Source organism: Meleagris gallopavo, chromosome 1, assembly GCF_905368555.1.
Source record: "Meleagris gallopavo chromosome 1, MGAL_WU_HG_1.1, whole genome shotgun sequence".
NCBI lineage: Eukaryota > Metazoa > Chordata > Aves > Galliformes > Phasianidae > Meleagris > Meleagris gallopavo.
The window spans coordinates 56,149,294-56,176,976 of NC_139404.1; the positions used below are offsets into that span (position 1 = coordinate 56,149,294).

The 27,683-nt window shown below is 44.8% G+C and overlaps 1 protein-coding gene across 1 annotated transcript; it reads left to right on the forward strand.

Annotated features, from left to right (window-relative positions):
* Positions 1–2,460: 2,460 nt before the first annotated feature.
* On the forward strand, positions 2,461–26,632 carry LOC100549193 (uncharacterized). The gene is given in 20 exon segments (XM_010712871.4): positions 2,461–2,589; positions 4,358–4,461; positions 5,070–5,184; positions 6,225–6,399; positions 6,943–7,054; positions 7,665–7,771; positions 8,639–8,765; positions 9,669–9,789; positions 10,067–10,152; positions 11,140–11,264; positions 12,447–12,506; positions 17,083–17,149; positions 18,028–18,122; positions 19,680–19,808; positions 21,232–21,346; positions 22,156–22,293; positions 22,951–23,086; positions 23,088–23,115; positions 23,547–23,635; positions 26,184–26,632. Coding segments are annotated over 19 exon segments (2,106 nt in total). The 5' UTR covers positions 2,461–2,589; positions 4,358–4,376; the 3' UTR covers positions 26,380–26,632.
* Positions 26,633–27,683: the final 1,051 nt, after the last annotated feature.

The window sequence follows — 27,683 nt, forward strand, 5'->3', positions numbered from 1 at the left end:
TGTGCATTCCCACCTCCCCATCCTCCATGATGTATCCCTTTTTAACCACAACAAAGTTGAAAACCTTTGAGAGGAAGCAGTCCATGTCGTTGGTAGAACAGGAAGAAAACTGTTGGGCTGTGTAAAAGAAAATTGTACCTTTGTTTTAAACAACATTCTAATTCTCTTTCTTTCAGACTTTCTTGTCTGTAGTCTACTTGCTCATCAAAAGCCAGATGGGGAACAATTCAGCACATATGAGAATGCAAGGGTGGCATGAGAGTGGCTGGGGCCTGAGGGTGCAGTTCCCAGCAGACGGCAGGAGTTTGCAATGCCTATCTGTATTCCCAGCCTCTCCCATGTCACCCAGCAACCAGTTTAATATTAACCCCTGCTCCCGAGGCTGGTAGGAGGAAGTACGAGCAGGAAGCTTTGAGTGCTGCAGACGGACAGTACTAAAAAAGTCAGCAATGCATGGCAAACAGAGGAGCATGTTATGCACAGCCCCATAGTTTCAAAAGCTTTCCCCAGCACTTCTCTGTGGCCTTTTCCTCCTCATCATCTGCACACCTTGGTCCTGACTGCTGGCCTGGAGTGCCATCAAAGAACTGCCTGAGTGGCCATATTTGGTCTCTGAAATCTGCAGGTTCCAAGTGGAAAGCTGAGCTAGACATCCAGCAAGTTGAAGGGCTGATTTTCCACTTTGTTTGAAGAGAAAAACTGAAGAAACACACTGTTACCATGACTTACTGATACCACAGAATGAAATTGGTATCCATGGCCTAAGATCATATTAAGATGATCTTGATTTTAAGGGAAAGATTAAGACTCAGAGACCAGCTTGATTACCAGATCACCTCGTCTGATAGCATGCCAAAAGAGCTAATAGCCCAGATAAGTTCCTACAGTACTGCAGTATTTCTAAATCCACCTAATTGAGATTAAAATGATGTTGTGAGAATTTGTTGGTATTTTTCATAAATGTAATTTTGCCTCCACATCTGGTTTTCAGTACCTCTGGCCACCCATCCTCACAAGAAAACAGTACCAATCACAAAATCCTTAGCATCCATTGGTTGTGCCATTCCTTCAGTTGAATTCCCTGTAGACCATGTAGCAGAAGTCAGGGGTGGATTTTGTTTGTAACTTAGCAAACTTTGAACTCTCCCTGAGTATGTTTCTTCATGTAGAAAATAAAGTCATTCTTTATCACCAAACTAAATAAAAGTTACAGAAAACTTCTTTAGAAAGGGATGAGCATAAAATATGAACGCAGCTTTAAAAACCTCTGTTTTACAGCTTCCAAACTGGTGGATCACAGTAAAATCAGACACTGTTTACTTTAACATAAAAGAAATATGTTACTAATTGCTTTTGATAGTTTTATGTTATGCGTGGAAGTTGCATAGAATCATGCCTTCCATCCAGTAAGTCAGTGCCTTTTGGGATAACCATCTAGCTCTGAAACATGACATTTTCTGCAGAATACAAAATCTACACGTGCATAATGTCAGTGCATTAGATCTCAAAGTGTCTTGGCTTTTTATGATGCAACAAAAATTTTCTAGATTCAAAGTTCTTGTTTGAAATCACCCTACATCTGTTAGAATACGATGTCCTTGTAGTAGGAGACTATACTGTGCTCAGTATTTCTCTGCATCATGAGGAGTTCTGCCAGCATGAAACCTACAGCACTGGAACAAGCTGCCCAGACAGATTGTGGAGGCTGCGGGATGACCTCACTACAGCCTTTCAATATCTAAAGAGAGCCTACAAACAGGAGGGGAATTGATTCTTTGAAAGGTTTGATAACTGCAAGACAAGGGAAATTGGTTTTAAGTTGAGGGAGGAAAGATTTAGGTTGGATTTAAGGGGAAGTTCTTTACTATGAGAGTGGTGAGGTGCTGGAACAGGCTGCCCAGAGAGGTTGTGGATACCCTGTCCCTGGAGGTGTTGAAGGCGAGGTTGGATGGGGCCCTGGGCAGCCTGGTCTAGTATTAAATGGGGAGGTTGGTGGCCCTGCATGTGGCAGGGGGGTTGGAGATTCATGATCCTTGAGGTCCCTTCCAACCCTTCATTCTGTGATTCTGTGATTCTATTGTAGGATACCTGCTTTAGTAGGGAATTGGACTCAATGATGTCTTGTGGTCCCTTCTAACCTCTGCCATTCTGTGATTCTGTGATTTTTCTCTGGGAGGCTGAGAGCTGCGTTTGGCAAACCTGCAGGGGAAGCATGACTGCAGTTTCTCTACGTTTTATGAATATGTACAAAGGAAACCAATCTACAGAGACACTGTTTTAATGATTCCTGAATTCATTGATTAAAAAAAAAATAAAAAATTAGCAGCAAGAGAATCTGAATTATAGAGTGAGGGAAAAATGTGGCACCACATGAACAAAAATAACCCCAGAAACAATCCTTGCCCTGCAGCTAAATCTCCCCTTTGCCCCAGGCAACAAAGTGGCCGCAGCGCTGAGCGCGTCCGTGGTTAATAATAAATGGCTGTCAGCCCCACAGCTCCGGCCCTTCCGTCACGCCTTCTGCCAGGGCTGCCCCGGCACAGCTCCAGAGCCCACCCAGCCTTGTACACGCTACGACAGCACCCGGAGGTAAGAGGCACATCAGGCAGTAACGCACCAAGGCAGGTGCGTGGGGCGATGGTGAGGGGAGGTAAGCAGCGTCTGGAGGTGGGAGGAAGGCCACTCTGCGTGAGAGCTGTACAAAACCTGTGCTAGGGGTGTGCACAGGTTTGTTACGGGGCCTAAGGTCGGACAGGTCTCACTGCTAAGCTTGCCAAGCTTCAAAACTTCCAGCTGGCTGGCTGCCTTTCCAGCGGACACCGGCTCATTACTCTAGGGTTGCAGGTGGGGACAGCTGGTTTGTATCCACAGCCCAGCACGGCTTGGGCACTCCTGGCTGCTGCGCTTCAGAGTCCGGGGGTTTGTTAAAATTCAGAGCACTGCTAGAGCAGCCCAACTGATCCTCGGCGTAACCTTTGTGGCTCAATGAATAGATTCCAAAGCTGATTTTGCCGAGAGAGCGAGGGGTGTGTACACACCCTCAGCGAGAGCAGAGCATTTCATTTACATGAACTTTTCAGGCTGCTGGCTGTGAGCTTAGCACTGCACAAGCAGGGGCTGTAAGCATGAAGCAAAGCTTGTGCCATGTCCGTGCAACAATAGGATTTTGTAAGCTTTGTTTGGATTTTTGTCTTAAAAATGGATTTTGAATGTAGAAAAAAAATCTCCTGGTTTTGGTTGGGTGTGTATTGTATGTCATGATGATGTACGGCTTGATGGTTTGGGAGATGTCCCACAGAATCAGCCCGTCTCTCCCTGTTACATAGCCCAAACTGCTCTATGTAGCTGAAGCCTTTAGATTCTGAAGAAAAACAAATCAAAACAAAACACATTTACTGGGTGTACTGTGGTTCTTTGGCTGTAATGCCACACATTGTGCAGAGATCAGAGCCAGAAATGTAACACAGAGTACTGTACTCTAATTAATTTCCTATCTAAATTAACAATAGGTACAAAGGACTGAAGAAATAAATCCTTTCCTCACAGTTAAGGGGTGAGGAATAGGAAAGCTTGAGAGATATGGCCAATTGCCCAGCAAAAATACGTTTAGCAGCCTGGAGTTGAGCGAGACTGCCCTGGGGCCCAGACCAGACCAGCTTAACGTTTTCAATTCTCTCCTCCTCTTTCTCTGTCCTGAAATGAATTTAATTAAAGTGAATAGGAGTTGCTAAGAGACAGGAGGAGTTCTGGAGTTCTTGCTGGGGCTGAATTGTGCCTCTGCTTCCAACACTTCATGCTAAAAAAGATGATGTAACATGAGCATACATAAAGCACTGTTGGCTCTAGGAAGAGCTGCTCTTCCCTCCTTACAGTTACAATCTGGCTTCCCAGTCCTCAGCGTCTTTCTTTATTTTAGAGAACTGCTTGTTTCCTCTGAGACACCAGCAAAAAATAGTTACATTTCTCTATAGTATTCCTACAGTTTTCACCTTGTGATCTTTTGGGTTGGAGGTGACAGCAGCTGAGCCTACAATTTGTCATGAACAAGTAGCTTTGGAAATCAAAATAGGAACTTCAGAAGTCTTTCTACTTTGTTACTCCTCATCCTTTCCTCAGCTCTACCTTGATTTCAGCAGCGGGCTAGCTGAACTCTTTCAACTCCATTTCTTCAGCTTAACATTTTGATTTGGTACCCCAACTCATGCTTGAAACACAAGAATTTTCCAGGCAGTCTTCTGGGCAAGCCCAGGATTATTCACTTTTCGAGATCAGGGTGAGAGATGGCAGATTTAACTTCACATGGTCACATCATTGCTAAATTACTACTTCCATTTTTACCCGACTTTTGTAATCTTAGGACCATCCTTCTGTGCAAGATGATTGCGAAGATAACTTATAGGCTGGCAAGACATGTGTCCACTGAGGCACATAGAACCACGCAGGTGAGAAGATTTCTGCATGGTGAGTAGTGTATTCCAGAACAGACCCTGGATGGAAAGCATCTTCCTCATCTGAACACAGCAGAGACCTCGCTGGCAATGTTTTGGGAGCAAAGCAAAAAGCTGCTTTTTCAGCTTTCAGTTTATCAAACACTATTATCAGTGTTTGATAATAATACTAAAAATAGGTGACATTTTGATGCACAATAGTCTTATTATATATTTACTCTTGGTGCTTGCACTCTTTTAAAATATAGCATTATTCAGGCACAATTACAGTGCTCAGTTCATTCACAGAAACATTAATTTAAAGTAATATCAAAGAAATATTATTGGAGCCAGTAGCAATGCAGCAGTAATAACAGTGGGAGAGTAACATTCAGATCATAAGAGGAGCATTATTTGTATTCATTACAATAATTTCTTTCTTTCTTTTTTTTTTTTTTGTAAATAGTTCAATCACATAAAACACAGTTTTAGTCTTCATGAAGTTACTTGCAAACCTCTCAAAAGAAGAACTGAAGAGAGGAATGAATTTATTGTGATTATGACAAATTGCCTTTTATAAATAGCTCAGTAGTAACTGCAAATACCCCTGTAAATAATTGATTTCTTTATGTTTATCTCCAGGTGCTTATTTCAGGATTCAGCCCTCCATACAGGAAGCCCTGATGGAGGGGAGACCGGTCGTAGCCTTGGAGAGCACCATCATTACACATGGCATGGCCTATCCTCAGAATCTGAGGTTGTAGGTTTATGTTCCTTGTTCAACAAAGTTGTAAGAACGAAGTGAGGGGAAATGTCAGGTTACTAGGGATACAGAATTTGAGCTCTGGTGTAAAAAAAGTTGTATTTGGACTTTCTAAGTAGAGCAGAATCATAGGACACACATATTCATACCTGTTTATCTCCTTACCCAACACCTTACATTTCTGGCTTCTTTTGAAATGTGGCAGCAGATAATGTCATCATTTGCTCTAAGACAGAGATACTACCATTAATGATGCACAATGACAGACACTGAAAACTCCCACGTAGTTTCTTTTGGTATACCTTTTGTGATACAAAAAGGATTGGAACACAACATTGAAATCTGCTCATTGGCACCACTCAGAGCAGCTGCTGTGAGAACTGATGGTCCCTCTCAGTGCCTTCTGTGCCCTATGCACAGTTTTAGTAGTTGGAGATTGCCTAACATATGTAAATATACCTGCTAAAAAAGATAGAATATCCCACAAATGATCAAGTATAAAGCCTGCAAAGCTTAGAAAGGCCTAGTTTTTAACTTCAGAATATCCTCAATTTGCAGCTTTTCAATACTGTTGGTACCCCGTATCTAACTGCTATACTGTGAAAAATATATCCTGGTCATTTGAGTAGAATTGAATTATCCGGGGTTTTTGTGAAGATTTGTGATCTCAGAAATAACAAGGATTAGATACAGAAAGGTTCCAATATGAGAAGATCCTTAATATTTAGTAGTACATTGTACAAATAGGTTTGCCTGTAAGCCAGGTCATTTTACAGCTCCTGCCTCAGAAATGAAGCATAAAGCCTATCCATTGCTGTCCTTAAAACAGGAGCTCTGAGTAGTTCTGCACTGCTCAAAATCAGGTGTAAAGTTTGCCAATAGGAAGATAGAGATGCAGAACTGGACTTAGCTGAAATCCCAAGAACTGCCCAAAACTGGAAACTGGGAATGCCAGCCATGAATCTCGGCAGGTTTCTTGTCTGATTGTTTGCCTCACTAATTTTGTAATTGTTGTCTCATCTATTTTCTTCTAGCATGGCCAGAGAGGTAGAAAAAATTGTAATGAGAAATGGAGCAGTGCCAGCCACTATAGGAATTTTAAGGGGTCAAATCCACGTGGGACTCACAGATGAGGAACTTCAGTTCTTGGCAAGCAGTAAAAATGTAATTAAAGTGTCTCGGAGAGATCTTCCCTATGTCCTCAGCCAGGTATGATATGCAGACTTTCTACTGTGGTGTTTTCAATACAGCAACAGGATCTCCAGCTTTAAGCCAAGTAGCTTTAAGCCTCACTGAGATACCACATGTATCCAGAGTCAAAATATATCTGAGTCAGGGAATAGCAGACCTGAAATAGGGCTCCTGAAAATTCACTCAGGATTGGCTGGCTAAGCAAAGAATATTCATTTTGGCATGATAGGGCATCATCATGTTACACATGAACTATGTGACAGCAAGTCACCCCAACGTATGCACATAGTGCTAATGATCACATTAGCTGCCCAAGAAGCCTGCTGGTCGAAAAGCCCTGGAGAATGAAGGCTTTTGCTATTATCAGACCAAGAACAGCTTATGTAGCAGGGATGATGAATCCTCTGCCTTTTTGCAAAGAATATTTGTGTCAGAATTTCACTTAATTGTGTCAACAGGCTGTTGTGACACTGCTGTTTGTCAGAACACAACCACAGCTGTCTGCATGTGGCATTTGCTGGGTCACACTGGGGGCTGCCTGTGACCTGCTTTCCCATGTAGGGTTTGTCTGGTGGAACTACTGTATCCGGAACCATGATTGCAGCACACAAAGCAGGAATCCCTGTGTTTGTGACAGGAGGCATTGGAGGTGTCCATCGAGGAGGAGAGAACAGTAAGAAAATTAATACATACTACGTTCAGCTATGAGCTGAGGAGGAAGTGGGTCTCACCACAAATGAGGTTTATGCCCTAGTCCGTGTTGCTCTCTGGGAACCTGGGATATGGCACAGCTTTGGCAGTGCAGCTTGTGACCTTTAAGTACATACTTTTCTTTTAGCTATATATACTCATAGTACAGTGTAAACACACCACTCCGCTGAGTGCTATCTCTTTCTGGTGTAAATTCCAGACTGGGGGTTTCCAGAGGTCAGCAAAGCTTATGTGGTGTTTCTCTGCCAGTTGTGTCAATATTGATATAAAAATCTTCTTATATTTCGTTTTCTTGAACTTTGTCCTTTCTTTTTTCCAACTCAATTTTTGCACGCTATTTACTGACATGAACTAACAACTGAGACAGTCAGTGCAAGGCTGCACCTCTGCCCTTAATCAAGCGACTTCTTTGTTTCCAGTCTTTCTTACAACCTTAGCACCTAAAAGTATGCTTTAAAATTGTAATATTTGTGTGTGGATCAGAATGTTTACAAAAGGAGGCAGATATGGCTTTTTAAGAGGGCAGATCACATCAGCACTATCACAAACAACAGCTGCTTGTCCCTTAACAGCTCTGGATGTGAGTGCTGACTTGACAGAGCTAGGACGAACTCCAGTTGCCGTTGTATCTGCAGGAGTCAAGTCTATCCTTGATATTGGCAGGACATTGGAGTATCTGGTAGGTATCATGGGCTGCTGAGCATGAAAGCAGGTGATTATGTACTTGGTGTACTGCATCCAGCAGCACTAAGTGGGCCCAGTGATGCTGGGGCAGTTATTAAGCCTAAGATTTTGATGAATAACTATTTAGAGGATGTGAGGCCTGTCTTTTCAGTTCTCTAGTTCTGGGACTATTCGGGCACTGGGCTGCCCCCCAGCATCATCCTGTCTGTGCCCGACAGGCTGTTGCAGCAACTGCTCCAACTGAGCCAAAGGCAGCCCAAGCTACAGCCTCTTCTCCGGGTTGAGAGTCACTCACTTTTCTGTCTACTGGGAGAATGCTCCCACACTGATGGATCAGGCAAGCTAGATCCAGCAGACACTAAAAGAAAGCCATAATTAAATTAAGAAACAATATGATTTTTAGTAGGGTCCATTCTTAAGGTTTGTTATATTGCAAACCACCAGGGTCAGTACTTCAGGTGACAGCCAGAGTCAATACTTTCCAATCACAAATAGAACTCATTTAAATTCCTGTCAGCTCATGGCATAACTTCAGGTCACAGCTTGTTACCTTGGACTCAGCATTGTGCTAGTGACAGCTGCCCTGCTTTTGATCAGCTCTGAGCAAAGGACGTGTGTGTCTCGCATGTTTCAATATGCCAGATTCTGTCTGAATAGTTACCATGTCTGGCTCTTTGCTTTGAAAAATGTTGGTGACAGAACAGAATAGAATGGGATGTATTAAAAATGCAAAAATAATCAAACCCTGTGCTAATTCTCTGATTCTAAAGAAAGACGGTTTCTAGCTGGTTAGAAGGGAAAAGTCTTATCTCTCTGTGGGTCCCATTTCCCTCCACTGATTACCTCACCTCCATTACTACAGGAAACTCAGGGGGTCTGTGTGGCTGCCTTTGGAGAGTCAAGGATGTTCCCAGCCTTCTTCTCAAGCCAGAGTGGCTTCCAGGCACCGTATCATGTCCAGGACGAAGAGGAGGCAGCTAAACTTATTGGTATGTTTCAGCAGGGAAAGGCTTGTGTAAGCCCTGGAACAGAGGGTCAAAAAGTAGAGTCATTTTTGGTTGGTTTGTTTTTTTAAAAAGTCTTTGCCTCTTATTGTACAAACAGCCTCCAAAGAAATCGGAGAATATAAGCTGCTTTCTAGCTGAACAAGAACCCATCCTTGGGTGAGCTAAGAACAGGAGCTCCAGCACTGTGGATTCACATACTCTGCACCCACTCTCCGTCCTTCTCCTTCAGCCTTCAGTTTGTCCAAAGAGAACCTCTATCACAGAATCACAGAATGACCAGGGTTGGAAGGGACCTCAAGGATCATGAATCTCAAGGATCATGAATCTCCAACCACATCCAGGGCCACCAACCTCCATATCTAATTCTAGAACAGGAGGCCCAGGGCCCCATCCAACCTCGCCTTCAACACCTCCAGGGACGGGGTATCCACAACCTCTCTGGGCAGCCCGTTCCTGCACCTCACCACTCTCATAGTAAAGAACTTCCCCTTAAATCCAACCTAAATCTTTCCTCCCTCAACTTAAAACCATTTCCCCTTGTCCTGCAGTTATCTACCCTTTCAAAGAGTTGACTCCCCTCCTGTTTGTAGGCTCCCTTTAGGTACTGAAAGGCTGCAGTGAGGTCACCCCGTAGCCTTCTTTCCTCCAGGCTGAACAAGCCCAGCTCCCTCAGCCTATCTTCGTAGGGGAGGTGCTCCAGCCCCCTGTTCATCTTTGTGGCTCTCCTCTGGATTCTCTCCAACAGCTCTCTGTCTTTCTTGTCCTGGGGGCTCCAGACGTGGACACAGTACTCCAGATGGGGCCTCACAAGAGCAGAGTAGAGGGGGACAATCACCTCCCTGTCCCTGCTGGCCTCCTCTAACCATTTGCCTGTCCTTTTCCCAGCCAGCACTCTGGGTCTAGGCCTGAGCAGCGGTGTGCTGATAGCAGTGCCCTGTCCCCAGAAGCAAGCTGCCTCAGGCCAGCTTATTGAAGATGCCATCCAGCAAGCTCTCAGCGAAGCCAGGTGAGAAGTAACCTAGGCCCTAACCTCTGTTTGCTCCGTAGTTTTGGGGAAATAAATGACTTCAGGGACACTGCTAGAGGGGTTGTAGCACAGCTTAATCTTGGGTGTGGATGAGCCCATAACAAGGCTTTCACCATGGTTTTATCTAACCTGAAGCTTGTTTACAGGACTTTTTATGCTATGTGGCTATGGCGATAAATTAATCTGCTTGCAACAGTGCTTCTACTCTGATGCCATTTCAGCTTAGTTTTCTCAGTAATTTTCTTTACATTTGCAGGTCCAAAGGGATTATAGGCAAAGAACTGACCCCTTTCTTGTTACGGAAGATCAATGAATTAACTAACGGGAAATCACTGGACTCCAGTATCCTTTTACTAAATGGACTGAATAAAGGAATAGTATACTTCCTATCTCCTCCAATGATGTTTGCTGGAAAATGCTGCCATTTTATTGACAGTTCAGCAAGGGGCAAACACTTCATTACCTACAAACAGATGAAAGCTCAGTAGCTGCATCCTGATTTTTCAGTAGCATCCTTACTGTCCTCCACTTTTGCATTAAAAATTAGATGCCAACACAGACAGCAGATAGTCAAAGAGATCCTTCACATGTGATCCCTGAGCTTGCCTGCTCTGTGATGGAATCTCAGGACACTCTTGCCCTCAGAGGAGAGTTGTACACTGGAAGATGTCTGGGCTTCCCAGAGCACTGAGAAACTTGGAAGAAACACTCCTGTATAGCATGAATCCTCTTGCACAGGCAAGAGGAAGGCAGATCTACTGGCTAGGATACTGGTGTAGGGTCTGATAAAGATAGATTCAACCCCAGGCTCTGTTACCAGTTCCTTGGGAAACCTCGTGGCTGGCAGACTGGTTTGAGGATACTGGAGTTGTATGCAGCCACAAAACAGGGCTTTCAAAGCCTCTGATACTCTGCTTCCAGTGGAATTAATGAAAATTGGGCATGGAGAGACTTGGCAAAAATCTCAGTAGGCATCCAGTTCTGGAAAGGTGGCCAAGATCCTCAAAGATTGTTACACTCTTAGCTCCAGTTTAGGCACTTCACCTCATCTTCTGTGAGGCCTTTTCTTCTATTTTCTGTCTGTAAAATGTAGATGTTAGCTTTACTCTCCATGGATACAGAGGAAGGTGAATACTTAAAATTTCAGCATGCTCATAGAGTACTGTAACCCAGCATATCTGTTCCAATGGATTTTGGCTTCTGGGAATCAAATCTACCAAGTCTCACAGCATGCATTTCCTATTTTCTCCCTCTGGGCTGTTCCTACATAGGCTTCTGTTGGGCCAGTCATGCTGATATTTTCTCTTTTCCTCAAAAAATGCCATACAGACCTTGCTCTGATCCAAAACAATGCCAGAGTGGGCAGCTGCATTGCAGTGGCTCTGAGCAAACTACGGAAAACCACGAGGAAGGGGAGCTTGCCTCGCAGAGGGGACACAGCCCTGCCTCAGCCAGTGAGTCCCCTGCTGTCCTCCACATAACACCTGTTTGCTAACAGCACTGAAGATAGTTTTTTTATCTGTTTCCAAAAGCATAAGGTGATTCAGCCAGAGACCAGTCGTTCTCCTTTATGCTGGCAGACACTCTTTAATTTTTTTTATTATTTGCAGCTAAATATTCTCTCCCATTCTACGTACAGAGGATGAACTGTGACAATGGCCTAATCTCATTAAATCTTAGACGATCGTATCCACTAAAACTTTCATCACTTTTTCACCTTTTATTGTGACCTTATGTACAACTTCAACTCTGTTTCTCTCAGTGCCAGGGAATTTATGTGACTGCAGGAGTAGACTTGGAAGAGGGTGTTGGCAGAGGATATTTTGAGCTGCTGAGTCACACACATTTTATAAATATCTTCTTTCTTTGGCCTCCTTCTCATGACTGCCAGAATTACAAAATGTGCCGCTTATTCCAAATATGATCCATTATAACTCTAATACTCCATTCACGATCTTAGATTTCATGTGTGCTACATGATTTACAGCAAATCTATTTTAGGTAGACTTTAGAGAGCTGAAAAAAGTTTCTAAAACCCATTTGCAGTAGGATTTGTCAACATAAAAGGGTGCAGTGACTCCAGAGGCAGTAACCTATGTCCCCAAAGAATCTGGGAACTTTCTGTTTGTGGAGCTGTGCTGCTTTTTCTGGCTTTGTGGAACAGTAAGACAGTGATCCATGAAGTTGCACTGGTTAGGATAATTTCTTCTGGGAGCTTGCAAGACATGACTGCGTTTTTCTGCCCATTTTTATCCATTTCTTCCCTATCCTTCCTTCCTCTCACTCCTGTTAAACAGCACTGCTTGAATCTTTCTGAGGGTTAGTATGTCAAAAATTGTTATACTCTGTGACCACTCAATAAAACTGGCAGCACCTCTGTATGTACTCCGTAAGTCCTGCCTGCCATGCTGGGGCTGCACATCAGCAGGTATAATTCACAAAACAACGCTGAGGAGAGATTTCCATTCTTTCAGACTGGAAGTGCACAGACCTGTGTCTTGCCAGCCAAAAAAAGCACAGGCCTTCAGTCTGTAAATCAGAAGGCTTTTCAAGACGGTGGAAAAAAAGCAAATGAAAATTGGAACTTTTCCCTTATGTCCTTCCAACCACTTTCTACCTCTTTTTTCCTTTTAAAGGTGGTGATTGGAGGTATCAACGTTGACTTTATAGCCAAGGCGCAGAACTCTGTCATCCTGGTATAGTATCTATAGTAGCTTGCTTGTCACTGCTGCCGTTTCTAGCTAGTTTTACAGAATTGCCAGGCCAAAGAAGGGCGGTGGGGGAAAGATGATGTTAGTGCATGTTATCTTTGTGTCTGTATGAATACACAAGCACACACACAGGAAGCGCAGTGCTGTGTATTTGGTGTGTTGTCTAGGTGGACACACACATATTGATCTGCTGTGTTCACGTGCTGAGAGTCACTGCCTCTCAAGGAGCAGAGCAACATATCGTCCTTACAACCTCCACATATCACTGGCCTCAACTGGTACCTCAATGCAATTCTTTGATGCCAAAAACCCAAAGAGCTGTTTTAGTAGAAGTGCTGCCCAAGTCACTCACAAAATATATATGCAAAGAGCTAGAAGCAATGGATGAAAACCCTCACTGTGCTAACCTATACGTAATTCAAGATTAGATCCTATACTGAGGAAATCCCCAGATAAGAGCCAGATCTGTCTTAACAGCCTGAATAGGAGCCAGACTACATGCAAAGTACCCAGAGTAGTAAGAAGCCTTTGAGAAAAGTAGCAGTCACAGCTAAATGAGAGCCATCTTCCTCAATCATAAGAAATTTAAGACATAACAAGAAAAAAAAAAAAAAGATTGCTTTTAAAAAATAGGCATTTTAAGCATTACGAGACCTTTTGCGTTTCAGTGTGGTTTGACCAAGAAGCTAAAGAGTTGCAGACTTTCCAATTGCAAACAGCAGTCATTATATGATCTATACAATTTATTTTATTTTATTTTATTGAGATTGAGGTGGTAGAGCTTGCTTGTAAGTTGTTTAGTGTCTAAAATCTTTATGCTGATTGCTGAAGCAATAAACCTGTAACAAACTCCTGCCTTCAAATGGGGCCACCTGTGAAGACCTCTCAGTCAGATAGAAGACCAGCTGGTGAAGCTATTGCTAAGGAAGTTGGAAATTAAATGATATGGAAGCAAAGATGAAACTATCATAATGGTTAAGGGTGACATGTGCTGTAGCGTCAGCTGTGCAGGCTTTCAAAATCAGAAGTCCAGCAGCTTCAGCTGTGCTCAAACTGAGAGCACACATACCCTGCACTAAGCTAATAAGGCAAGGTGCAATCAAAGGTAGGCAAACCACCTGTTTGCAGCAGACCCCTGGGCCATACGTGGTGTGGTGAGGGGCTGAGGGCAGTGACAAACCCCATTGGGAGCAGCTGGTAAGGGAAAAGGAAGATTTTTAATGTTGTATAGTAGCGAGTCCTGGAGCTGAAGGCTCATCATAGCAGCTAATCAAATGCTAAGCTGCAGGAAGATTTGGGAACTTACAGCCTCTATGGTTAGGCACAGAAGAGAAAGCAGGCTCAATGCTATTGCTCTGCTTTGGCTTTTAAGGATTTTTCCAAATTGCTTAGCACCCAGCAGGTCCCACCCTTATGCATGCTGTGTTTGTTGTAGAGACTTGCAACACATGATGTCCCCTTTAGCAAAAAACCAGTAGTATTCTGTACTAGTTTTAACTTGCAAGTGGCTTTCAAGGCTACCCAGAAGTGAAGTGCCTTTAAGTAACTATTTGCAAGTAAGTAACCAGCAGAGAAAGATGCAAGTTGCCTAGGTTTGGGAAGGGTGCTGGACAAGTAACTATGGCTATAATGGTTTTAGAATATCCAGAAGAATCATAGAATGGCTTGGCCTGGAAGGGACCTCAGAGATCATCTAGTTCCAACCCACTGCATCAGGCTGCCCAGGGCCCCATCCAGCCTGGTCTTCAACAGGTCGAGGGATGGAACATCCTCAACTTCAGGAAGAGCAGAGTGTTATCTTTACATTAGGAATTCAAGCTTCTTAGGATGCAGAAAGAGGTCCTAGAAACTCTTTCAATTCCTTGAAGCCTTGCCAGAAAGCATCAGCTCAGTCATATTTCAAACCATCTCAGCCCGTTTTCATCTTTCTTTCCCCTGAATGCAACAGAGAATAGATATTCAAGTACTGCTACAGATTGAGCTCAGCACAGCTGAGCTGGCAAGGTGTGATCACAGTCATCATCTCTTTGCCTTTACAAGCAAGCTGCTATTTCATCTCTCATCGCACCCACTCTAAAGTAATTTAGCAGCTTCATTTCTTTTAGATCTTGTGGGGTTGTACAACAGCAGGGAGCACCCACGGCTGGATGCCTGCGTGGCAGGCTGGTACATCCGCTGTTAGGGTAAAGCTGGGCTTAAAAAACCTGAAGCTGTGCCACTGGGATGCGGGGGCAAACCGAAAGAGAAGAGCAGCATGCCAGGCAAAGAAAGGAACTCGTGTATTTTCAACATTCCTGATGGCATCAGCTTTGAAAAATAGATGATGGTGCTGCATTAAGTAGGGTTTGTGCTCATTACCAGTGACAGTTAGTATCCTCTTTTAATATTGAAATAGAGGACCGTGTTCAAAGCTGTATTGTTTGACTTGCCCAAACAAGCATCCTTGCTTTTTGATTCAGAATATATATATGTATTTTCACTTGGCTTCTTCTATTATGCATAGTAAGTTGCAGAGCTAAAATAGATAGGCTCAGCGCTTTGGAAATCTGCAACGCTCAGTAGGAGACTGTCACAGATGGAAACAGCCTTAGTCCTGGCAGTGCCAGTGGCAATTCAAGGGGAGCATAAGCAAATGTAACAGAGAGGCATTTGGGTTAATGAGGAGTGACAAGTAGTGGAAAGGTGGACAGAGGCGATAGGTTGCTTACATGGCATTCTACTCAGGTTGTCCAAACAGTTCAGGGCTTGGAGAACTGCCAGGCAGAAGAGCAAAGGGGTGGAGAATTAGCACTGTGTGTCTTACAGACTTCACAACTGGGGAAAGCCAAGGGAAACAAAAGCAGCCTGGAGGTTTAAAAAAAAAAAAACAAAAAAAAAAACCAGCCTCTTACAGTTACAGGACTGGATGAGGACAGTATTGTGTGCTAAGGACAGATGTATTGTCTGTAATTTCAAGGCTCAGTACAGGGGAAGAAGGGTCACTGGACAGCTTGGATGCAAGTTCAAAGAATGTCCAAGAACAGTGAGAGGAGGGAGGAAGACTATCTTGTACCCTGAGATGGCAATACATCTGCTTGGTTAGGAAGGATAGAATGTTTACAAGCAAGAAAAATGAGCATGTACAGAGGTATTCTTGTGCACCTGGGGTGACACAGGGCACAAAGAGTCTGGACCTGGAGCAGCACTGCGTGGGTACACACATGCTTCAGAACTCGCAACCCAAACACTTGTTGGGAAAATTTTTGTTCCAACAGGCTTGCTTCATTATCTTTATCCCAAAAAGAGACAGAGGAGTTGTTAGCTTTCTTTATTTGAACAAAGGGAGAATCCACTGGGGTATGCACCTATGGGGTCTCTCAAATTATCAGGGGAAACTTTTATCTCTGTACCCAATGCTAGTGAGCCGTTCCCCCTTTCCCCACTGTCTTGGGTTGATATTTGTCTCAGTTCACCTATTGCACGCTCATCCTCCCCAGTAGGTACCCCCCACCTTTGTTTATACATACTTTCTAACCTGGATTCAGAGTTTGTTGTTTTGCCCAACTAGAACTATCTTTGTCTCCTCTAAAGTCTATCACTCTGTTCTGTCCAGCACACAAGATTTACACGCAGGTGCTAAGCTAGTATCTCCTGCCATATACCTGCAAGATAAGTTTGTTTAACTTGTTCTTCTTCTCAGATCTTATATTGCAAGGACATCTTATCCTTTCTTCTTTCATGTCACAACCTACTCTTGAAAAGCTCTGGATTATCCAGAAGATTATTAGGAATGCCAGTGGCAAGCTGTCTTCAGAAATGGAAAATATGTTTCAGGATTTTATGAATCAAGAGCTTTAGAGCAATTTGATAGTCAGTGATGAAGCCCAGAGAGATCTGGACATTTACTGAGGTAATTCTTCTGGCAGGAGAGCTGGGAGGAGGGACGAGGAACTGTCTGTGCTCTGGCAGTTCTACCATTTGTGACAGATGGACAGAGGCAAGAAAAAGGAGAAGCTGATAACCACAAAAGTGGAGAAAGGTTTTTGGAGAGAGAGATGTGTGGGAAGAGAACAATAAGTTGAAATAAATAAAGTACTGCAGAGGCAATACTGGCAAAGGCAACAAAACCTGTTTTATCTTCAAAGTGAAAAAAATAAAACCAAGCAAACAAACAAACAATTGCTTACAGGTGGGAGCTAGGTGGCCAGGAAAACAGTTCCAGAGCCCATCAGGTCTGGGTCAGTAGCTCCAGAATCCCAGCGCTGATGTGAGCAAGTAAATTCAGAAGGTTGCTCTTCAACCAAAACGCTCTTTGGTTCAAAGAGGTTGTAGTCAATAAAATCAAGATAGTTATGCATGGAGAGACCAAAATGATCTCGCCTTCTAGGCAACGGGCTTTTTATCACCAGAGCTGATGTGTTTAGATGGGCTGTGGGAGTTTGCAGTGCTTGCAAACCTAGATGGTCTCTATTTGCTGCCGTATGTTTCAGCAATATCGATTTCACTTCAGATGTTAATGGAGGCATGGCATCTATACCAAGTAGCTCTTCCAACTTTGCTTATAAATAATTTATTCCTCCAGGGTGGCGGGCAGACAAACGCTGGAAGAGTAAGACGAACTTTTGGCGGCGTTGGAAGAAACTTGGCAGGTGCCTTGTGCTTGGGTTTGCCTCTGGGTGCCTGCTAGCTGTGACTTGTCCTTTGGTACTCCTTCAACAGCAGAAGCTCTTGAGCACCGTTCAGATCTGGGACACATTAGGCAATACATCAGGGGACAGACTGCCTGGAAAAGGCAAGGGATGATCCAAAAACTGAGAAGGAAAGGAGCCAGGCAGAGCTCTGAAAAATAAAGAACCTCAAATATGAAGTTAACTAGTCTGTAGCACAGTGGCCCCAAACTGAGGTTAAATAAGCACCACTGTTCTGCACTGACTGCTGAACAGCCCAGTCCTCAGTGTTGAATTAACGCCAGGTTGTGGTTTCAATAGGAGTATGTTTCAAGGAAGGATTTTAAATGAATATACCTATTCAAAGGTGATTGACTATGCACCAAGGACGAGAGGAACTGGAGCACAGAAGTTACTGTAGGAGAGAAAGGGCTACAGTCACTGGCAACAGCAAAGGACCATAGCATGCCTTGTGCTTTAGCACAGGCAGGAGCAGACCAGTGTTTGAGTGCTGAAATTAGCAGGGGGCATAAGTTGAAGACCTTAGGATTACTCTGTTTTTTTGACCTTTCTCAAGTCTTCTTAACACAAATCTGCTATCACATCAGATCACAGATGGGGAACGTTTGAGGAAAAATGCATTCGCTGAGGAATGAATTGTGGTAACCTGAAGGGAGAAGAGGAAGGGTTTCCCATGAACCCATTAGTAAAACAGTGTTGCAGGACAGCCGCACAGCAAGGCCACACACAGAAGTGATGTCGGCTGGCCTGAGTGCTTGTGATGGGTACAGGAAATGTTGCCAGGGAAGTGCACAAGTTTCCTCTGACAGACCTGTGAACGTCTTTTCATTTGCTTTTAGACTGCTTAAGCCGTCTTGGGCTGACCCCTCTCCTTCTGTCAGCTGTGGGGAAGGATGAACATTCAGAATCCATCCTGCACTACTGTCACCACATGGTACGTTTCAGAAGCATGGAGGTGATGGCATTACGTAAAGGGAAAAGTACTTGTAACCCTGGCAAACATAAAAGCTTCCTTCCATCTCATCTCATCACTAAGAGGAAGAAAAATTCAATGTTGCTTAGATACACATCATTAAAAGCCAAGGAGCTACCCCCAGAACGCAGACTAGATGTACACAGAGCTTTAAGTCTGAACCACATGGTCTTAATTCAGCTCCAGGGAGCGCTGCTTGAAGGAAAAAGAGAAGTAAATAAGGAGGAACTGCAAAAACAAGTAGGAAGGCCTAAGCACAGCCAGAAATATGCAAAGCCTGATCCTCGGGATAAACAAAGCAATGCCAAAACCAGCCTGATTTGGGCTACGAGACAGAGAAAGCCTAGAACTGGGAGCCAAGGCTAGGTACCTCCCAGGTTTGGAGGCACAGAATCTTACAGCTGCGTACACACACAACTGTACACCAGAGGAATACCCAACTTCAGCAGCAGTTTGTCCTCTGACACCAGGAAGCCAGGAGCAACCCCAAACCAGAGCATCAGGCACTCTTCTGGGAAAATGGCAGAGCTGAGGGCAGGCCAGGGCTATGGGTGGAGACCCCAGCTGAGGCTGGTCAGGGCCATTAAGGCCTATTGGTGCCTTCAGGGCCCTGTTATACAGACAGAAAGAGCACCTGAGGCCTTAGTACTGGTAATTTGAGCAGCTCAATGAAAATAGCAATAAGAACAAGAACTCTCTTTTAGTATATAGAGGCTTTAAAGCTGCAGATTTATAATCCTTCTTCTATCTGAGCACAGAACAATTTGAGCTATCTCAGTGAACAGCCTCTCAAGAGAAGGTGGAGTAGGACTATTTGCCAAGAAATCCTGGTCTGCAAGAAGCCTTACCAACAGTGTTGGTGATGACCTTGCTCTTAAAACCTCAATATTCCCTGTGAAATAAGTGGGGAGAAGCACTTCTCCATCCTGGAATGTATATTCCAAGCAATGCCATGGGTTCTCATAGCAGATCATTCGAAGGCCCATAGAGGAAGGACACCTCACAGCTATACCTTTAACTGTTGTAAAAATGGTTCTAAGGCTACCATCAAAGTCAGCCTCCCTGCTGTGCAATCACTGAGATGGCTACTGTAAGCACTAGCTGGACCATGCACCAAGATGTGCCCAGTATGCCATCAGATGTGTCACACAAGCTGTAGGAGTGGATAGCTGGGGCAAGCAGTGCTCTGCAGGATGCTCTGCCATCACAGCAGAGCGACACGATGTATTGAACTGCATCGCAGAGGCCTGTCATGCTCATTTACTAAACAATTTCTTAAATCTTTGCTGTGGCTCCTGTTGCTTTACAATATTAATAATTAGCCATTTGCCTGCACTGCCTAGACCAAGATATCTCTTGAATATTGCTTGTCTGAAGGGAGAAGGGAGGATGAAGGGAGAACAGCAAGCTAGGCTACTGCTACAAATTGGGTGGGTGCAGAGAAAGAATACTGAAGTTGAGCCAAGTGTAACAGAGAGGAGGAACATGCTCCTTTTATAACTGTTCTCCCTGTTTTAGGACATGAGTGCCATCCTGCAGCTAGAGGGGAAGAGCACAGCTACTTACAGTGCTATGATCACCAGTGCTGGGGAGCTGAGCATCGGCTTGGGAGATATGGACATCCACCAGCAGATAACAGAGCAATACGTATGCATGCCAGCTGATTTGCAACCTTCTGCTTGTGAGAAGCAGTGTGGAGGTGTGACAAAAACCAGCTAGTAAAGTTGTACCAGGAGGGAGTGGGTGTGCAGAGGGAACATGGGAATTCCTGAAGTTAACCCCAGATATTGGCCACTGAGATTGCAGCGTGGCAAGCTACCAGAGGTACCTGTTACTGCTTACCAAGATGGAACGTCTTCATATTTCTGTTCCATAAGAAGTCACCATTGCTATCATCTCATGAGATGTAGGCCAGAATCCCCTGCACTGATGAATTTCAATTAACTTATCATTTTTGGCTTCTTAAGTTCAGCAGTAAATCCAGCCCACCTGCAGAAATTATATTTCCCCCTTTTAATAAAACAACCAAAAGTAGACAGAACAATGCCTAAAGTAAGTTTTCCTGTTCCACTCCCACCCCACCATCCCTGTTGTTTCTCCATGCTGAGTTATACAAACAGGCGCTGCTCCTCAGCACGTCCAACCCTTGGAAACATCAGGGCTAATGGAAGCAGTAATTGCAGATTGATCCGGTAAAACCCCCGTCACTGCACCCTCCTCCCTACTCGTTCTGCTGTCAACAGAACAAATCCTGTACTTCCTGACTGGCAGTGACCTGAAAGTTAAGTGCAATTTACTTATTGGTGGGCTTTTAGTGAGGGAAAAATATGGTCACTGTTCCCACTTCCATCCCCACCCTGCCTCTCCCAAGCCCTGGCGCAGTAAACCATTACATGACAGATTAGTTCTCCTGAGCTTTACGAACCAGTTGTGGCCAGTGGAAATTCTGATCCAATCTTCTGCTGCAAAGTGCATTTTGGCAGCCCTTCTTTCAGCTAGGATTAGCAGAAACACAGGAGGGAGGCTGCAAGAGTGCCTGTAGTGCTGGCCTAGCGTTTAGGCAGTGGTCGTGAACCTCAGAGAGGCAAGAGAATGAGCCGCAGCTCCTCACTCCATCCTCAGCCTGCTGTCTAGAAAAGTACTGTGGCCACTAGATATACAATTGGACAAGGCACGAGCAGACCAAAGGAAATTTAACGTGATACAAAAATAAACAGCCAATCTGTGTGCCTTCACAAGAGAATGACTTAACTTGTCTTCCTCCACCTAAAAAGGGAGCTACAGGCCAAAAGCCCTCATCTCACTGCAGCTGTTAGCTCTGGGGCTGTTCAGAAGGGGCTCTGCCTGTCAAGTCCACCTTTTAATGATGGGGAGCAGAGAACAAGAAGGGGAAGAGATGAGATAAATGGAGACATCCAGCTTCCTTAGGGAATCACTTTTTTCTGTTCATTCCTGTGTTTAAGAGCTGCAATACAAGTGAAAACCCCGCATTCTGAGTATGACTAGGAATCATTTTGTCTCTCTGCAATGACTCAGCCTGCCTCTGCTCTGTGTCTTGGATTTTAACTAGGTGTCCCAGTTCAAGGAGAATCTGTGCCAGGCCCCACTGGTTTGCATTGATGGAAACGTGCCTCTTTCCACTATCCAATACATCTGCCAACTCGCTAGAGATCATCAGCTAGCAGGTAAGGAGAACCCGCCCAGCCCTTGCCCCATGGCTCCTATGGGTATGTGCACCAGGATGCTCCACGTGCTCTAAGCACTCTCCACTCCCTTCTGGAGTTATCCAGCTCTTGCCTGACATGCTGTGTTACCCAGTGCTCCTTTCTATACACTGCTACTCTATTTGAAATGGATGAAACACTTCTGCTTTCTCTGAGTTTGTCTCATTCTGCAGGTGTCACATCTGCTGTAACGTAGGAGCTAGAGCCCTTTGGCACTGCCAGAAAGCCAAAAAAAGCTGTTCTCTTTGCCTTTAATCTCAAGGCAAGCACAGATGTACGTGCTTCTGCCACTCCAAGCAGTGATGGAGTTTTCTTCTCAGAACAAGTGCTGAAGCATCATTTGGGAGGATTTCTCTTCCACTTCCTAAAATACAGAGCTCCTCGCTGGCATGCTGAGGACCCTTCACAAGGCTTCCCAAACCTCTGCAGTTTCACCTTCATTTTTAAGAGCAAATCCTGAAGAAGAAGGAGATGATGTTCTTAATATGTGGCAGAGGCTCCCAAAGCAGATAAAAGGGAGTAACAGACCCAAAGACTGATTATATCATTCCAGAGCCAGAAACAACTTTGTCATTGCTGAGCAGCAAAGAGGAAAACTGGGAAACCCTGGACACCGGCGTGGGGGAAATCATATTTAGGTTTCTGATACACTGCAGAAACAGCCCCAGCTGTACAGATCACATTAAGCCTTCTGCAGTGCGTCCTGCTCAAATACAGAAAAAAAACACTGGTTCGTCAGTTAATTAACCAATTGCAATCTTTCTTTAAAGTGTGCTATGAGCCAACAGATGAGAACAAGGCCTCTAAGCCATTCCTCTCAGACAGCTGGAAAGCACTCACGTACATTTCCCCCAACCTGCAAGAGCTAAAAGCAATAAACCGGACTCTTGGGAATCCTCTGCCAGCAGGTATTGAACACTCAGAAGAGTCAGTCGTGCTGACTTTGCTTATTTCACATAGATCAGGAGAGAGCATTTTCCTCCCATCTCCCATTTCAATCACACTGGGTTATAACACAGCGGGAATTCATAAGCAGTCTTGGCATCTCCCGCCTTTCAGTCATCTCTGTGTGGGTCGCTTGGCCCAGGCCAGACTGATGATCAATCAAAGAGCACAGCCTAGTGTGTTTCCTTCTGCAAAACAAGAGGTCTGTTTTCCTCACTTTATCACCCAAATAAAAGCAATCTCTGGTTTATAAATATCTCAGTGACATAAGATGTTCTGAGGGCACCTGCCCCCACACTACCATTTTTTGGGAAAATGAAATACCATACTGTATGCAAGCGGGATCCCAAAAACATTAAAACATGGAAGTCATGCTTCAGGACGGTGTTTTTGACCTCTATAGACATGTGTAGTTCCAGGGAAGCATAGGATTGACAGTATGGAAATCGCTGGAAAATCACGTTTCCCATGAATGAAAGGAAAAAATATCACATTTTCAGTCGTGCTCATAAATAGGAGCACCGTGTGGGCTGCTCCTATTTACAGGCTGCCAGCCCACAGAGGGACCCACTGAGATCCTTCAAAGTTACACCCTAGCTTTTCCTCTTCTCTGTCTAAAGAGGCACCATCCAGGCTGGAGGACATTATCAAGATGGCAGCAGCCTTGGCCCGCCCTTTGCTGCCCCACCTGTGCTGTGTGGTCGTGACCCTCGGTGCTCATGGTGTTCTCCTGTGTGGCAGGAGCCTGGGAGGGAGTCTCTCTTCGTCCAGCACCCCACGAGCAGGTAAGGGCATGGAAAACTAACACAGGTCTCTCAGCAGCTTCTGTTTGGGACTGCAGAGCATGATTGCTATTTCTGGTGGTGAAGCAATGATGCTGGGAAACATGGCATCAGTGCTGGCAAATGTTCGTGTTTGTGGGTGGAATGCACAGCTCTGAGGATTAGCAAAGAAAACTGAGTTGTCTGTCCTGGCTCCTGGCAGCAGTGCTTATAGCCAGCTCATTTTACATGTGCTTTCCCTGAATATTCATGACTGCAAGCTTCATTTTCAGGAACTGAAATCGCTGATTTCCTTTGAAGTGTGAAAAAAAAGATTATTAAGATTATTGGCTTATTTTTGTCCCCCTTCTTTGGCGTCTATGCATGCTTGGATGACACCAGCCCCACCAGGCCACATCAGCAGTGCTCACTGCCCTTCCTCTCTCCCCATACAGACTGCTGCTGCCAGCCTCTGTGCCGCCCACTACCCCACCATCCCTGTCAGCAGGGAGGAGATAGTCAACGTCTCAGGAGCTGGTGACAGGTACATTGCTAACCTCTCTGTATTCCCCAGCTACATGTGGAACCATCCTAACATGATTTCTTTTAAATTCTACTACAAAGATCAACTATGTTCTGCTGCTTGAGGAGGCACAAGAACAGGACTGGTTATGTGATTCCTTGCAATGCTCACTAGAAATGTCTCACTGAGCATCTTGAAGCCAGCTTTGCTCTTATTAGCTTTGCTTTTGTTTAAGATCCAAGCCCTCCATGGCCATCTAGTATTTCTGGATTACTCTGGGCTGAGCTGCTGAAAGCCGAGTAAACCACTGTACATCAAAGCACCCTTACCAGCTAACTAATTTACCTCCAGTGGAAGTGGGACTGATGTTCAGGAGCTGGAGTTGTCCTATGAAAGCACTCCATCAAGCTCTGCACTCACCTCTTGCAATAGCTTGTGCTTCAGAAGAGTCTGCTGTGCAACTGGCCTGCCTGTACACACTGCTGCACATAGGGATAGGAAATGACACATACTATTCCTAGCCTCAGCGATCAATTCTCTGTTTGTCAGGGAAGTATTTCATTATGCTCCTTGTTAACTTGTCAAACTCTATGTAGCAGTCAGGTTTCTGGTGGATTATTTATTTATTTGTTTGTTTATTTTGCTTTGTGTGCTACAATAATTGATTCTCTCCTTTCATTGCCTTGGGCTAGACCAAAAGGCCACATCTGACAGACATTTCCTTTCAGTTTTCTTCTCTTACCTATCAGTAACTCAACATAGCAGTACCTCTCCTTTTTTCTTATTTAGGTGAGGAGAATAAAAAGTCATTTTTGTGATAACTCAATATTTTAGCCAGGATCGATCAGTATCTTCTTGCCAAGCTAATTCATCCATTTAACACCAGAATCCTTCTTTACTCCTCATATCCCAAACTGCTTCTAAGGCAAGTTGGCTGCATTCAGCACAGCACTATGAAGGAGGCTGCCATATTGTGCAATGCTGTAGACCCAAACACAGCAGTGGGGGAAGTTCAAGGGGTCTCTGAATATTGGGAAATGAATCCCATATTGATTTCTTCTCCAGAAATCCCATTCCTCAGAGTCCCCAGGTTCATGCAGGAGTTTTCAAAGCACTCTTGTTTGTCCAGGAGCGTCCTTCTGGCAGCCCTTGGCAGCTTCTCAGAGCTCCTGTTGCATTGAACAGTGCCAGAATGGGCCAGAAGTGCTCTCTTTTTGGCATATAAGCAGATGAAACAGCCTGACCTGCTGCCACCTCCAAGGGACCATGCAGTGGGCTGCAATCCAGGGCTAGACACACAGCTCAGCCTTGAGAGCCCTACTCCTTCCAAAGCACTGTGTCGAGGATGCTGATCCAGGAGGCCCCAGCCCTGCTCCGATCCCAAGGCTCTCCTGCCCTTGGAGGTGCTGCTCTGTGGTTGTTTGCTGCCTGCACCCAGCTGCCCTGGCAACATAACACTGCCTGCCTGTACACGGCATCACTAGGGGATGCACCCCCAAATGTTTACTCTCAGTCTCTGGAGCTGCTGAGAGATTGAATGGTTTTGGAAACCACAATCTTTTGTTAAGGAGAAAAAAAAATAAAAGAAAAAAGAATGATATTGAGGTAATTAGTGAGAGTGCAGAAAAGCAGTCGTTTTCCCTTTCACATAGATTAGCTCATTAATCCTCCCTGCTGCCATGTTTTCCCGCCCTTGCTTCCTCCTCTCAAATGTCATTATTTTCTTCCTTCACCTTCCCTTCTCCTTTGTCCTTCCCCAGTTTCCTAGCATCACTCTGAGTTTAGCTACAGACAAATGCTGGCTGTTCCCAGCTGACCACCAGCAGCACCTTGCATGTCCCCATGCCTCAGCAGAGCTGTCTTCTGCAAGACAGGCAAGTGATAACATCACTTCTGATACCTCCTTGCTGCCTGTGGGTGACACCTGTTGTTCAAGCACTTGCAGAATTCTTACTGGCTAATCTCAAAGGGACAACCACAGATGAAGCTGGCAGAAGTCTGAATCCAAAATCTCATTTCAGCTTTGGATTTTTTTTTCCCATCCCCTCTCACATTACATAGGGAAATTTACCTCTCTGCCCATCTACACTTCCCAATGGGGAATGTAACAAGGTTTCACCAAGGAGCAGAGAAGTGACAAAATAATTAAAGAGAAAGGGAAAAATAGGTTCTTCCCTCTGTAGACCCTCTTTCCTTTCTCCAGCCTGTCTTGGAGAACTGGGGAGAAAAGAAAATGTGGTGGAATGAGGTGTGAATTCAACTTCTCAGATGAAAAGCAAATAAGATGCAAATCAATGGCATTATTTGTTCCTCCAAATTTTAAAATAAATATAATAAACCCCCACAAACTTGTTCTCACCTCATTCCTACTCTGCTTCTGTAAGCGTTGATCTGGATTCACAGAATCATTAAGGTTGGAAAAGACCACAAAAATCATTGCATCCAACCATCAACCCACCACCACCATGCCCACTAACCACGTCCCTCAGATGAGTTGTATTCGGCCAGCCATGTTCCTGAGGCCAAAGCTGTTCCCAGGGCTCAAAATTGCTGTTCTTTCTCTCCACAGTTTAATGGCAGGAATCGCTGCAGGGATGCTTGCCAACCATGACACAGACACCTGTGTCCGGATGGGCCTGCTGGCTGCACGCTTGTCTCTCTGTTCCTATGAGCCCATTTCCCCAGAAATCAGCACATCCACCATCAGCCTGGAACAAGTCCAGAGCAAACCCTGGCCAGAGGTGAAGGTATGGAAGCTGGACTAGATTGACATCGCTTTCTCATCCATCACCTCCTCACGCACCCAGCAGTACCGTCTCCAGGAATTAGGCCACGTTTTCTGTTTCAAGCTCAAAAGCTGACTAGAGGACTTGAGCTACTGGTACACACTGCTTTTTAGGAGGTGAAGTCCCAATGGAGTGCATCTGGTATCAACTTGTATTGCACTGTTCACATTCACGTTTTTCTGTTGTTGCTTCCTCTCTCTCATGAGTTACAACCACTGCTTTGGTCTTCTGTCTGCTGCCTGCCAATAGTTTATCTCACATTCCTATGGGGAACACTCACCTGTTTTGGTTTGGTGTAAATCATCAGGGAAGGAGGCCCCAATCCAGGGAACTTCTTTGTAAAGAAAGAGTGGTTTCTGATCCTCAGATCTCCCATTTCCCTGAAGTTACACTCCCTGACATCACCGTTGTTCATTACCATGGTAGCTCCTCTGTCACTGACTCCCATATCTCCAGGACCATGTCTTCAGGCGGTTCCAGCAGCTGCTCACTCCTGTTTCTCTCCAGGAGGTCTCATGGACCACAACCAGTGTTAAGCTACAGCGACAGGGACATAATGCTGTATGACAACCTCATAGGCCTTCACAAGCTAGCCAGCAAGTTTTGCATTTTCTTGGTCATTTCCAGGGAGGAGGGGAAGCACAACCCCTGTTTACAGATGGCCACACAAGCTATGTAGCTCAAATGACTGTGCCGAGTTCACAGCGAGTCCGTGGCAAAGTCAGGAACAGAGCAGTGACCCTCTCCAGGATAGGACTGCACAGCAATCCCTCTGCTTTTAAGACCTCCAGCATCTTTATTACTAAGGACAGCTCTACTTGGGTCAGTTTGGTAGGAAGTCTGGCCACTGCCTTTTGACAAGCAGCTGGCAGAGCAAACTTGCCTGAGGCTGAGCCATTCCCATCCAGAGGTGAGGACAGCGGTCACAAGAACTCACCCTTGGTCCACAGGGAACACCTACTGAGCAATTACAAATGCCCAAGTGAGGGCTTTAAAAGACAATGAATGAAGGATTCATTGGGTTTTTCTCCTTTGTCAGACCCGTTCCAGCAGGCTTGTAACAACTCATCAGCTTGGAGTCTGACACCTTTCCATCAAATTTGGCTACGGATGGGCAAAGAGCTGAGAGGGTCTGAGGTCTGTGACAGTGCAATGACAAAGTTCTGTTACATCAGTAATACCTTCTCAGGGTATCCAAGACAAAAATACAGCAGATGCCTTTATGGAGACAAAAGGGATCCACACACTGACCAGCAGCCTCCCTTTATCAAGGGCTCAGCTGA